Source organism: Aptenodytes patagonicus, chromosome 2 (assembly GCF_965638725.1).
Source record: "Aptenodytes patagonicus chromosome 2, bAptPat1.pri.cur, whole genome shotgun sequence".
NCBI classification, from domain to species: Eukaryota; Metazoa; Chordata; class Aves; order Sphenisciformes; family Spheniscidae; genus Aptenodytes; species Aptenodytes patagonicus.
Window position 1 is genome coordinate 28286841 of NC_134950.1, and position 14743 is coordinate 28301583.

A 14743-nucleotide genomic window follows, 5' to 3' on the forward strand; every position below is an offset into this window, starting at 1 on the left:
AACATCCAGTAGGTTGGATAACTTGCTGGCCCTCTCAAGAAGTTAAAAATAATCTATACAGCTTCTTCAGTAATATTATGTCATTAGACAGGGCATGACTACACAGATGAGGCAAGTCTACACAGACAGCTTGCTGTGACCTCGGAGCATGCGAGCACTGGCATACAGTCCTCATCTGTGCAGAAAGAGTGCTCAGGCATCGGCTGACTCGACGTTGAGCGTGAGTGAAGTAGCCCAATGCGGAGATGAGAGCTCCTGCCAGACAGTTACCATGCAGCCTGGAAATGAAAAGTGACCAAGACTGCAGCTTCAGAGCTGAGGCTTTACAATGCCTACCTCACCTCAGCTGAGAAGTGGTAGCTTCTGAAATTGTCTCTTAGTGTGATTGTGTGATCCTTCTAATCTGCTTCAGGGCAAAGTCAAAAAGAAGAGCTTTAGTAGCTGCTGAAAAGCAGCTAAATGTAACACTTGGTTGGATGTGGTGGGTTAACCTGGAACATCATCTGGGCTAAAAATGATTAAGTTGCTGCAGAGAGATGGCATATGTAACGGCCTGATCCCAGGTGGGAAGTGGTGACCAAATGGTTGGTCACCACTTGATGTTTCTGTCTAATTCATTTCAGCCTGAAGTCAGTGGTCATTGAAGCAATCAGCTTTGCTTTTTCTTGACTTTGCCTTTTCTTGACTTTGCTTTGGAACAGAGTAGATGGGCTGACAGTCTCCTGCTGCTAAGAGGCACTGTCATCCCTTTTGCAATATGTACCTGTCCCAGTCATGACCCAGACACTGTTTTGCTAGATGCTGTTTAAACATGGATCACATGGAGCTTCTCCTACTGTAATGAAGTGTAAGATCTGATAAAATGAGGACAAGAGGGAATGTCGTTAATACAAAAGAATTCTCACAGTCTTTTTAACGCGCCTTAGGATACTTTATAGGACCAGAAGTTTTATGATTTCTAAGTTGCATGCCTAGTAAATTGGGGTTTTTAGTTCACAGAGGCCAGAAAGAAGTGCCAAGAGAAGAACAATCAAAGGAGGTGGTTCTGGAGAAGCTGCAGAAATGGTGAACTTCTCACCTCTCACAGTTAGACCTGGCCGTGAGATACAAAGTCAAGCAGATGCAAAGTCTGTCTATTAGCAAAAGTAGGTTTGTCTAATTGCTATGTTTTATTAATCAAGTTTTATATTGATAAGGAGATAATTATGGAAGGTCTATGCCCTGCTACTGTTTTCCTTTGGCACTGAGCTCCTTTTCAAACTGAGGTTCTCTGTCATTTATCTGTAGCAGATTTGATCATTTTATAACATCCTTGTTGTAAGTTTATTTACTACAAAATAGTTGGCTGCTTTCTGTAATGTTTGCATTGCATTACTGCTGTATGCCAGGTTTCTTTTTTCAGTAACATTCTTTAAAATGTTAAGTTTCCTTAAACTCCTTTTGGCATCAGTCCGTGTTGGGAGGTCACTGTGGCAGGCCAGCGAGCTACTGCTTCCAAAGCAGAGCTGGGAGTAAAGCTGGACCAAAAGCGAGAGTTACATTTCATGATGGTCTTTGACATTTCAAAATCTAATTTATAGCTGTGCAGAAAAAATCAAGTTGCTCTTAAAACGTCATTAACATGGCAACTGCTGTATAATTGCTTTTCTCATGCAGAAATGACCTCTGGGAGGAAGCTGTTGTGTGCAGACAGATGAGTATGCCCTGGCCAGAGGCTTAATGGACTGAGCAGACCATGAGGAGCTGCTGAGCATAGCAAGGAACAGAGTGAGAAGCTGACGGAAGTTACAGACAGTGCCACAAGGAATGGCCGAATTTCATGGCTGGTTAAGGAGAAGCGATGCGAGAGACTGTCAGACCTCAGGGATAACCAAAGGGAGTACTGGGCTCCTTTTTGGGAGCAGAGTCTTGCAAGGCTAGCAGTGCCGGGGTGACTGTATCGGTAATGCAGCTAATCAGTAATAAGGCAGAGATAACAGAAATACCACATTTTGGTCCCAAACTGGGACCAAAGGGGAAAAGTAATTAGGGGCAGTTTGTTCACTGGGGAGGGAGCAATGGTAGAGAAACATCAGCATGCTTGTCTTGCTGAGCCCTGTGCCGGATCACCACCATTTATTCTGTCTTCTTGTTAAATCCCTTACTTAACTATCTTCTAGGTATATAATTTGCTACTGAACTCAAGTTGGACTAGCAGGTAAGTAGGAGGAGACGCTTGTCTGCCAGGACCCCAGGTGTGAGCTGATGCCTAGGTAAGGGGCATGGGTCCAGCCACAAGTACTAGATGGACTTGAAGCCCATGATAATGTTCACGGGGGAACGTCCGTCATGATCAGCTGGAAAGAAGGAACAGGATCAGGCTGTTGCACGTTCATGTTTCTGTGAGTGCTGCCTGTCTGTTTGCGGCTGCTGGTGAAGGCACCCGTGCTGGTGTGCGTAGATCCATGTCCTTGGAGTACATGCACAGCCTTGCCGCTGGTGAGCACTGACCTGCAGGGAGGGGCGGCATCAGCCGCGCTGGGACTGGAGCAACTCCTGGGTCTGAGAGCACTTCAACCGAAAACCTTGCCTCTAGTGGACCAGGAGGAAGAAATCCCCTGGGTCCCAAAATCCACTGAATTCAGCCACTCCCTTAGCACCTATCTGAAATTGTCTGTCTGTCCTTCAATAGGGACACTTTAGGTAGAGAACAACACAGGAATTTATACCTTACTTTTTCTTCTGCTCTTCTTTGTTCTCCAAAAAAAAAGAAGTCGCCACACACAGACATAAACTAACTTTTAAAACCTAGGGTAGCAATAAATCTGATTGATTGAAAACAAAAGAAATAGATATTTTCTGCACAGACAGATATTACTCCGGTTTTTACAAGCCCTGGGAAGCCTTGGTATCATTGGATCAGACAGGTCATTCGTCAGACTCCCGGAGGGCTCTTCTTTGGCGTGGGAACCGCAGGCGGTCTCGGGGCTCTGGGGGCTGGTGCAGCCCCGGAGCTGGGGTGGCTCCCACGGCTCCCAGGCAGGATGGTGGGATTTGCATCAGCTTTTGGTCGAACTGTACTTATTAGGAAAATGTTTTAATCTTTATAAATTAGTATTCTCTGATGGGGAAGGAGGAAACAAAACTTTCTGTCAAGCTTTAGTGGGAAAGTTTGGAGAGGAAGAGAAAAAAATCAGATCCTAAAAAGAGAGGCTTGTCCCGTGTTCCCCAAAACAAGCATAACTAAATACAATAACATCCTCCAGTCATAGAATAATGTGACTTTTCAGATCTTTATGAAAAGTTGGATCTGTAGTGATGGGAAGGGGAAAGAGGAGCTTGGGAAAACCATGTCATGCTTTCATGAAATAGGAAAGAAGACGGTGAAAGGAATATGTAGGCATTTAATGAGTGTTAGCTCTCTTAGGTGATGTTGACGTTTTGCTCGTTATTGATTGGAAAGACTGTGACTGGGACATTGAAAGCATTTGTGTTTTAAGGATTGCTTTACTGAAAACGAGAGAACAAACAGGTAAAAAGAAACACACACCTTCTTTTCCAGCTTGTCAATCAGCTTTTGGAGTCTGGTTATCTGGGTCATCCACTGGCTGTCTTCCTCAGTCCAACCTTTGGAAAATATAAATAATGAACACTTATAAAATGTTACTAAATGCTGGAACATAGTGTATTCACTTATTTTATAAAAAAGTTTAGCTTAGCTTGCAATTTATTTTGCTTCTCAAAGATTGTGCTGCAACTAGTTCAATGTTCATTTAGGTGTAACTAAAGGAAAGCATGATTATGACTATATGAATCATTTTCTTTCTTTTTAAGATAGAATAGAAATCCAATACAGAATGAAAACTACATTCTAGATTAACGCCAGTGCTTTTGAAATCATGCTGATACCTGAAGAAAGGAATGCTCTCCTCCGCAGATGGAATGAGTTTATAACCTGAGCACCTTCTGCTCAAAATGCAAAATCAGCTTGGGGGTATGTGTGTATTAAAGCTTTCTCTGTCTTAATATTTTCTTAGTTTGCCATTTCTTAATCTTCTTTACGTGAAAGTTTCTATAAAAGTAAGAGTCAGCTCTTCTGCTGCATAGCAAGCCTGTCTCTGGGTTTCCTTTCAAATACATCCCATGGAAGGACCATGTGCTGTGTCTTTTCTACAGTTCCTCTTTCCCCTGAGAGCACTGGTGAAGGTGAAAGAAATGCAGTCAAGACTGACTTAAATATCCTGGCATGGCTGATACAGCTGAGGCGATAGGATCTTTCTTCCTCCTGCAGAGAGATAGCAGACCTGCTGTAGGGCCCTGACTGCAAGGACATTGCCGTGGTTGGCCTGTTGCTGTTCTTAGGGTCCTGACATGGTGCTTCCAGCAGGATTCCAGGATTATTCAAAGGTTAGGAGTATATATGTTCCTTCCCAATAAAAAATACATTCTTATGAACAGCAGAAAAGAACTAATTGGGTGTACATGCGCAGCTAAATGATCTAGGGTTCTGGCATGGCATGTTGAGGAATCCTGTTATTGAGGGATTCCTGAACATAATCGTAGAATGTCTCATATGCATTGGGAATAAGGAGCTTTCTCTTCATTCAGAAAAGGTTTATTTAGCTGCAATAGCTGTTTTTATACTTGCACTCTGTGGTGTTTTCAGCTTTGTTACAGTCATCTGCAATATGCTGTCTTAGGGGTTTTCATGTGTTCATCCACTAACTATGGATATAATCTTGCAGTGGACTCTATAGCTGATTTAATAACATTAACTGGATGTCCCTTGCAGCTAATGATCCTTTTTTACCTTTCCAACCAAACAGTGTTCCTAGGTGCTTGATGAATTGCAGCAATATGTTTATTAGGATTGATCATTCCTATGCTAGATTTTTCTAGAATGAGATTTTGGTTTTGAGATGTGTAATTTATGCCTGTGGTGACTGCAAATTTTGACCAACTCAAGACTGATTATGTTTCATCATAATAACTTTCCTATGTTTATTTTTGTCCCAAGTCATGGAATTCAGCAGCAGAGGAAAGACTAAAGACACTGGAAGTTAATTGTGTCTTGTGTCTTTATATGGGTAGGACATGACCCTGTCAGAAGACTTCCTAGCTCTCCATCTCTACTGCAGTCATACTTGTGACTGTATAATGACCTGATGTCATATAGCAAAGGTGAAGCTAGAAAATGTTCTACAAAGGCACAAGCATCTCTGAGTCTCCCTAAAGTCTCTGGAAAATTTTGCTTTGCTAAAGTCTCAAGAAAATTGTCTATCATCAGATGGAAAGGATAATACTCAAGGAAACAGATACGTGCATTAGGAGAACAGTTCCTGGCATCTCCCACAGTGTGAACGTGTACATAAGTGATTGCTCTAAGGAGAGAGGAAGGTTGTTTATCAGAAACTGAAGATTTTTCAACACATGCTCTTGATATGTGCATTCATTAACCTGCTCATTTTCCAGCTGAGAGTTCTTGTGGCACTTGGACCATGTTTTGACCAAAGAAATCCTAATGCTGGGCACATACCACAGGTGTGGTATGTAAAGGAGGCAGAGTGTGGCTTTACCTGAACAAGTACGAAGGCTAAAGAAATGCTGGCTTGAGTGTTGAGTGCATATACACACCTACAGTGTTACTGCGCCTGTGGGCAGCAGGCAGTAAGGAGGAAGACCAAGTGCCAAGACAAACACAAATCTTGTCTAGGAAAGTAGGCAGCTGTTAGACAGCTATTAGAATAGCTGTAGAGAAAGATGTTCGCTCTTTAAAATTACATTAATACAGTAAGTGGATTTGGTACAGCTTGCATATGTTTGGGTTCCTTCTGAACTCTGTGAATAAGGAGTAGAGCAACAAGGCTATGTGACCTTCCTTGTTATGAACACCAGCAACTCTCAGCAAGGGACCGAACATCATCCTGTATCATTGCACTGAATGAACAGCATCATTTGGTGAGTGGCAGAAAGGGAGACATGAATGTGAGTGACAGAAGGGTCTTCAAAAGAGGGTTAAAAAGCAAGAGGTAAGCATGTGTCTGCAAGCAGTGAGATCTGCATGACTGGTCAAGAAGTGGGCTTGACCCATCGCGTACTTTGGTGTTTCAGTCATCTTCATGCCTTGATTCCAGGAGACATCACTAAGCCTGGAGATGCCTTCACTGCAGCCTTATGCTTAATGTCACTGCTTCCAAAGAATCCCTTTTACCAAAGTACCCTCTCACATTTTCGAAAGCAGAAATGCCGTTTCAGATTTTTTTGGTATCATCTTAAATGATTTTTTTTTCCTTCAGGTTTTGTATTTTCCCTTTCTGTTTCTTGTTCGTTCCCCTCAGCTGGGATGTAAGTCATGACAGAGAACTTGGTTCTCTAAGTTATAGCCTTTTCATTCTTATCTGCAGGCTACAAATATTAACTAAGAAATGTTGAATCAACCCATAGCCCCAAAACGATATCAGAGTTTGGCCCATAATTACGTATTTATTTTTTATGAGTTCAGATCTATTGGTACATATTTATTTTCTTTACAGTTTGAACTAATACCTTCTATATTAAATTGAAGATTGATTTCTGTCAGTAAAGTATCTATCTGAGTTAGTTACCATGTCTAAATTAAATTTTTGAGAGGAAGATACATATATATTTTTTCTGTATATGTGTGTGTATGCACGTGTTTTAAATATCTTTAAAATGTGAAATACCATACCTGTGCTAAAACGAGGGCTATTTGGCAACAGGCTGTTGTTCCTCTGAAGCCTTCGAGCTGAGCGTTTTCCTGGCCATTGAATTGAGAGCACTTCTGGTTTTGTTGGATCTTGTCTGCACAGAAACACAGGAGACTTCAGAAGGTAAAACATGTGGGAGAGCTCTCCTCTCTCTGTTCTCAAAAAATGTGCTCGTATGTTCCCTTTTGAATTAAAAAAGGAGAAATACCTATTGAGACAATGGAATTATTTTCCAGATTTTCACTATTACTAATTAGTTGTGTTTAGGTTGCTAGTCATTAGAGAAGTAAAAAAAAAAAAAAGAAAAGAGGGTTAAGCTGGTGTAAACCTATCTGTTAGGGAGAGAAAGCTCGAGGTCAGTGCCTGTCCATGATGTGGTTCTGACCTGACCTGAGGAACCATTCACACCGTTTCTTCATTCATGGGAGTTTTGTAGCATCTCTGCAGAGGAACTGGGGGCACAAGAACAGCTAAAAGTGAGATATGAACTTTAAACATTGACCTCTTCAGCTTAAAGATTGAAAAGATAAACAGCAACTTGTATCTGTTAATAAGGAAGGAAAACTGATGAGAATTAGCTAATATTGGATGGAGGACAGATACATTTCCAGGACCAGCATTGAAACATAGCAGATACAGAAATGACTTATGTTTGTACTGCGATGACAGAGTCATTGAAGCTTCAGAGTTTGTGTGAGGACTGAAGGCTGTCTCTATGTGGTTCTTCATCATCGTCCAGCTGGAGAGCAATGAAGGACCAGGACTATGGTTAGTTTTTAACAGTTAGTTGGGTAAGTGGTTGCAAAGAATATTAGACGGTATTCTAAACAGTTTAGTAAATAATTCCCTGGTCACTGCTTTGGAAAACTCTCTGGTCTCCTGAAGCACAGAATGAAGGCTCACCAAAAGCTCACACACTATGTTAAGGAGATACTTTAGGATGGTATTTTCTGCAGCATAAAATCCCTTCACAGTAAGCCAAATTATGGCAGTTTCCAACTGTGAGCACTCTTAAAGTAGTTTAGGAGTGTCTTAATGGGATTTTGATTCAGACAGTTTGCCCCTGAGCTAAGGTAAATGTAATTGAAAATGATTTTACATAGGGACTGGGGCATCTGCACTAGGAACTAACTCATTTCCTCCAAGATAGCTGTAGTTAAAGTGCTGAGTTTGCCTGGCTTTTCCATTGCTACCTCAGAAAATGGGGAAGATGGTATTTGGCTTAACAGTGTCACACCTCGTTCTCATTTTCTTTGCCACAATCCAAATTCACCATCCAAGAGGATATTTCTGAACAACTGTACTGATAAAACTGGAGACAGAAGTCTCCACAATGCCCTACCAGACAGTCAAAGCAGACGAGAAAGCTGGCAGCAAAAGGGATGATCATATCACCCAATTCTACGCTCCCAAGTGAGTAGTTTGAGTTACTCAGATGGTCTTTCTAGACTGTATATCTAGAGAGGCTGTCCTAAGAGGCAAGTCAGAGAAGTCAATGATTACTCCAGAGGATGTAAGAGCACCTAAGTTAGGCTCCAGCTCTGAACTGGCTATCCAAGACTTCTTTCTCTCCCATCAGTTGTGGGGGGAACCTGGAAAGACGTATGCATGAATGGAGGGGTATATACCGTGCATACTTGGTGCACCCTCAGCCCTTCAAAACCTGCTTGATTCCTGTGGTCAAGCTGCTGGCACAAAACTGCTGGCCCAGCGTATTATTAATGTACTTCAGAGATCTTAAAACCAACAGCAAAACAAACAAAATGACATTTCCAAAAGAAAGAATGAAAAAGCAATGCATTTTAAAACATATGAAGTGTTGAGATCATCTTTGTCCATGAAACACAACAGCGTTCCCTATCACCTTTAACAGTAGCATACCGAGGAAAACAAATCCATAAAGCCAAGTACCTTTCAAAAATGTTTTGATCCTTGATCCAACAAACCCTCATCTATGAGGTCATGGTATTAAATTCAGCTAAACCCCTTGGACGGATATAGGTTACCCAGGTGATTGAGAGTTTATAGAGTTAGATGTTAACCAATACTATGGCCCTATGTTCTAGGAAGAAGCTGTAACAGCAAGAGCCTGGCTATCTCTCCTCTTAACATTGGGATTGATGTGCAGCCAGGAATGAAAAAAAAGGATAAAGCCGGAAGAAATAAACAAGGAGACAGTCAATGGTCTTACTAGTTTCAGAGCTCTTCACATTGCAGTGGTCTGGTTTCTGCATTTGATATTAGATAGTCAATGGATTTAAAAAGAAGTCAAAGGAGCAGAGCCTAGGATGTAACAAAACGGCCCTCCAACATGCAACCCACCACAGGATCAGATCGGAACCTGCTTGTATTCAGTTTCAGGAAAACTCCTATTAATGAGTTCCTATATGGAATAAAAAGTGTATCCTTAATTCTCCTGTTATTCCCTACATCAGGTTGCTGGGTGAAATGTAAAATGGTCTTGGAGATTCATGGTGACCCTGCTCCTCACCCCCTTCACTGCAGCTGGGCAGAAGGTTTGCTCACCTCTCCTGCCGAGTCTGCTCCTCCGTGGTTTCCATGGCACACTCCAGGGAGCTCTGGAGGGACTGAAGCTGATTCAGTGTTTCCTTCAAAAGAAAGCGAGTCACAAACTGCTCCAAATTAGAAGCTTCCTGATAGTCCTAAAAATTACATGGAAAAGAAAAGGTAAGGATTTGCCTACTAGGTTGGAAATACGTGAGGGAAGATTCAGACTTAATTCAGAAAGGAAGCAGCTTGGATGTTTTTGTGCTTATACATGCAAACCACATAAGCAACCTTTATGTTTCTGGACAGAAAGACCTCTGAATTTCCAGGTATAGACACTGATCCCACGCAGGCTGAGAGAGGCCCAGGTACACCGTGGCACAACATAGTTTCTACTCAAAGAAACCCTTTTCCTTACATTTCTTAACTCCAGTTGATGGCAGTACCACATTACTAATTATAGTATGGAAAAGCCAAGATATGATTGACAACTGCAGAAGTGAATCTAAAGTTTTTATTCTGATCCACTCTTGTGATAAGATGTTTATCTAGCCCACTGGCCTGTCTCTGACAGTGATTATGGGAATAGTCTTTGAGCAGGACGTACTTAGTGATACTGCTCTGAAAAACTCCACCAGCAGTTTAGCTGAAGGACTGCCTGTACCAGAGAGATTGCCTTCTGAATTTAACAGTCTTTGACTGATTTTTGTTCCTTTACTTTGTTTAATTATTTTTTAAACCATGTATCTATGTATTTCACAATTACATGAAATGCATCTAAATGTTCTTTGAGTTGGAGCTTGGTAATTAGAAAAGTTTGCACCTATATTTAGCAGTCTGTAATGGTTCTTTGTGTAACAACATTTCCAATATGTTTTATGTGTTCGAAAATATTTATGCCTATTTTGTGCAGATAATTTCAGAAATAAATTCTTATGCCTGCTCTCTCCCTGGCCCAATGAATCATATTTCCATGGATGGGGTCAACTTTAACGTTTCTGGCAAGCCCAGATCTGCAAAACTCAGTTCTGCAGTGACATGCAGGTAATGCTGTGTGAGGGGGTCACCCATACAATAATATAAACGCTCTCTTCGTTGTTTTCTCATTAATAAATGTAATAGAGAGGATAGAACAGACCCCTAGAGCCTCTGCTTACTGTGTAGACCTCCCATCAGGAGCAGAGAAGGAAAATGGACTTCCATCTCTTAAACTCTGAATGAATTTGTTGGCTCCTACTCTGGTGAAAGTACGCTGGTATCCATTTTTCATATGCCCTAAGTCTGCTTATGTGTGCAGAAAACCCACTCAGCTGATCTTGAAAGCCTTTGGGTACAATTCCATCTAAAATGGTTTCATAAAATATGAGGTGCATTGAATGAAAGATTTCTCTAGTTACCACATCTGAAGATAGATGATGGTCTGTTACCTCCAAGCTTTAACGAAAACTTGTCATTTGAATGGTGTTGCCTCCTACTCTAGCTGAGAACCCATCTGAGTATTTTTGGCAATGCATATGGGTATTCTTAAGCTCTTCCCTGTTCTTCCCAATGTGAATTACAGCTGAAATGCCTTTTTGACTTTTAGACTTCTCAGAATTTTTGCATGTATGTGTTCGCAATCAGAACACAAATATGGGATGTTTTGAAATTTAAATATAAAATAAAAGATTGTAAGATAATAGCTTTAAAAGCATTTTGCTCTCAAATGAGAGCAATCTATTCACAATATATGTTATTAAGTTAGTTCTTGTTGGAAGACTTCTGCTACAGAAATCTCAGCTGTTAAACCACCTGTGAATCATCAGATGTTACTTATGTAGCCAGGAGCTTCATGGTCTTCTACATTTACTTCTTCTGTCTTCAGATTAATCAGGTGTGAGCCACTCTCCAACAAATAATTCCTTATTTATACATTTTAAAAATAGATACTCATGGGACATTGTCTGTCTACCTTTTGAGTGAATACCTGAGACTCGCATCAGTCCTATAAATAACTTCTATGGCAACCTTTATGAATACTAAATATTATTATGCAATAGGAAAGCTGATTTTTTTTCTTCTTCTAAATTGTTTCCATTGTAACTGATTTAGAACTTTGGTGGACCTGACAGAGATCATTTAATTTCCAAAAATTTTGATTCTCTGTGGCATGTTAGAACAATGTGTGCGAATCTGTGTAGCATCAGAAGCTAAATAAAACCCTGCCGTAGAAATCCAGGGTATGTTTTAATTTTTCAGCTTTCGCCAGTGCTCTTGGAAATAAGTGAACAAAACATGACAGAACTGACCATTTCTTTTAAGTTTTTGAAAACCAAAGCAATTTCACAAGAGGATAATCAAAGTGTTTTAAAATTCTGGGCATCCAAGAAGTAAATGTTACAGATACCTCCATATAGCTTCCTGCTCATAATCATGGTAAATCTGATACCAGCATGCTGAATTACAGCTTAAAATGTACATCAGTACTGTTTCATTTTGCAAACTGTTCAGGTGGGCCCTCGCTGATGGGGGGTTCATATAAGCATTAGCTGTGTAATACTTGCTACTGTCTGAGACTGGCTGCTTTTTGACTCCTTCAGAAATGCTTTCCTGCATCTGAAAGTTATTAAGGTTTTTTTCATCAGAACTACTCCAGGTTTGTGCATTGCACCAGGATTTAGTCTTTTTTCTTCCTGTTCTGTTGTCCTGTAAGTTCTATATTTAAAAGCTTCCCTATGGAAAAGGTCCTTGTGATCCTTAATTATGGCTTAGAGTTGCCTTATCAGGTATACAGAGCTTTTTTGTAAAGATGGGCTAGGCAGGCAGGATGCTAACATCATCTGTGGGAGTCTAGAATTATCAAAAACTCTTTCCTTATGTATATTTTACCCAAATATTGGTGTTTACAACTCTTCTATGTGGAATTACTTAACTCTTTTAATGCACCCAGTTGGGCAAATGGCTACCTAATATTGTTCTTTAAATAATGGCTCTGAGGCCAGCAATTCTGAGCTCACAGCAACGTTGGGCAACTTTGACTCCTGCCTGCTGAAAGATAACTACTCCTACCTGTCCGTCTAAAATTCTTCGAAGATCATGGAAGAAGGTATTCAGCATATAGAAATTGTCAGCATTATTATAATTTAAGTCATGGAGGGAAAAGTTTGTCTGTTACAATTCAACTTAAACCTGAACTCCAGCTCTCAGCAATGAGGAATTACCAGCCGTGCTTTGTTATCGTTTCAGCATTCTACTTCCTACAGAAAAGTGCCTTCATTTGCATTTTACTAAAGGCATACTGGTAAAAGACTTAACTAGAAGAAAGAAAATGTTAATTCTGAATTAAGAAAAATGTGTATCAATTTAGTAAGTGTGTATTATGGTAGAATCAGCTTAACTGGCATGCCCAGCATTTGTATTGTCAGTATACTGCAACACCAATTAATAATGGGACCCACTGATGGCATCTGCACGTAAACTAGAAAAATGGCCTGTTTCTTGAATTTCATTAGCTGTAAATTACCGTTCATTAGCATATACATTATACTGCACAGCAGTTTGGGCAGTCCAGATGAAATAAGTCTGTGTTAACATATCGTTCTGCTTGTTAGTTTTACTGGTTGTGAGTGAGTGAGGGTAATTTTCCACACCTTCCTCATCAAGAGACAACTGCGACCTTTTATGAGCAGCTAAGATTTGAGTTTCCATTAATGCAACTGAAAATACACCTAATTAGTGATTTCCCTGTGGAAAAGGTCACCATGGTCTTTAAAACTAGCTTACGGCTATCTTAAAAGGTGCAGAAGAAGTTCTCCTTTTATAAAAGCAGAGGAGGCAGGGCTTAGCTATCTCCTAAGGGAGTCCACATCTCGGGGCTACCACAGGTTCAGCAACTTTCTCGATCCTCTCCAGCCCTGGTGCCAGCCCCAATCCTCTCCCCTTGGGTGACCTGACACCACGCTGATCCACTTACCAGAAGAGCAGCTCCTTGAGATGAGGAAGGAGGGAGATACCTGTGTTCGCTTACTTGGGGCAAGCATTGGTTGGGACAAAAAATAACTCTGAAATCTCTCAGAAGGGGTGGGAGCTTAGGCAAGGTCTCCACAAACTTAGTGGGAAAGGATGTCTGGCTGTCATCTAGTCCAACCCTCTGTTCAGAGCAGAGACAACTTCAAAGCTATTTCAGGCTGCTTGGGGACATGTCAGCTGAGTTTGGAACATCTCCAAGGATGGAGATTACACCATCTCTCTGGTCCGCTGTTGCACCACCCTCTCTGTGCAAAGTATTTTCCGTATGTCTAGTCAGCATTTTCCCTTCCACAAGCCGTAGCCGTTGCCTCTTGTGCTTTTGCTATCACCCCTGAAAAAGACAATGTTTTGTCTTCTCTATAACCCTTCTTTAGACAGTAGAATTACATCTTCTCTCAGCCTCTTCTCCAGGCTGAACAAACCTGGTCCCCTTGGCTTCTCCTTTCTATATTGCTATTTTGCTATGTAACACTTTATAACATTTATTTGTAACATTACTTATAATAGTTATTTATTACTGTTATATTACTTTGCAATTTTCTGTTTCCTATTTCATATGTCGTATCAAAATAATTTCATAAAAAATAATTATGCTTATCTTTAGAGAAAATACCCCCAAGGCAACTGAAAAGTAGTTATCATTGAGTAAAACGCAGTGAGGAATAATCTATTTAAATTTCCCTTGATCATGGAATGTCTCCTGCCCTGTGTGTTTAGATCCTACATTAGCGGGACAACGCCCTGGGTTACAACTTTAAATTGAGGATATTAAATTAGTCAGAATAACTGTACTAAAATGAAAAAGAATTCAAGCCTTTTTCATTTCAATCACTAAGATCTAATTCTTCAGACTGTAGGACGGAGTCAGAACACAGTCAGAATAAAATCATAATTTCAACAGAAGCCAGATCCAGAGATGCTCACTGCGTTGACTTCACAGAACTGCAACTTTTACAGCATCCTCATTGTAAGAGTGAGCAAAGGCATAACATGCCAAACTATTAAATAGATTCAACTTCAATTTTAGAGTGTGGCACAAACTTTACAAGTTTATCAAAGTATTATATTTGGAATAAATTACATGTTTAAATTCTGCCTAGAGAACTGGAACAGTGACAATCTCTACTAACCACTTGCAGCGCTGACATAAGAGCAATGAAATAAAATAGGCAGCCATGGGTGATTACAGGAGAATATTTACACGCATTTGTAATAGCGTCCATCAGAACAGCACAAGAGTCTATCACGCTCCTTTACTGGGATTATTGAAAAAGTAATATACTCTTATTGCAATAATAGTACGTACAAAATTCATGCATAGACAAAACGTAACTCCCATTTAACTGCTATTAAGTGCACCATGTAGCTTAGAGACAAGAAACTGTGTTTTGGCCGTGTTTTATATCAGCAGGTAGCAGGGATATGTGTAATGCCGTTGCTCCTGGGAGAAGGTTGTAAGAATACAAAGAAAACATCAAAGCTGTCGATGGTTTTGATAGGTATCAACAGGAGAATGGCTA

The 14743-nt window shown here is 40.5% G+C and overlaps 1 protein-coding gene across 2 annotated transcripts in view; it reads right to left on the reverse strand.

Annotated features, from left to right (window-relative positions):
• Positions 1–14743, reverse strand: part of NECAB1 (N-terminal EF-hand calcium binding protein 1) — a 69862-nt gene that overhangs the window by 9795 nt on the left and 45324 nt on the right. For both annotated transcript variants that reach the window (XM_076332172.1, XM_076332173.1), the window contains 3 exons: positions 9234–9370; positions 6689–6801; positions 3530–3606 (listed from right to left, as the gene is read on the reverse strand). In XM_076332172.1, coding sequence (XP_076188287.1) covers positions 3530–3606; positions 6689–6801; positions 9234–9370 — 327 coding nt within the window. The remainder of the gene's footprint in view (positions 1–3529; positions 3607–6688; positions 6802–9233; positions 9371–14743) is intronic.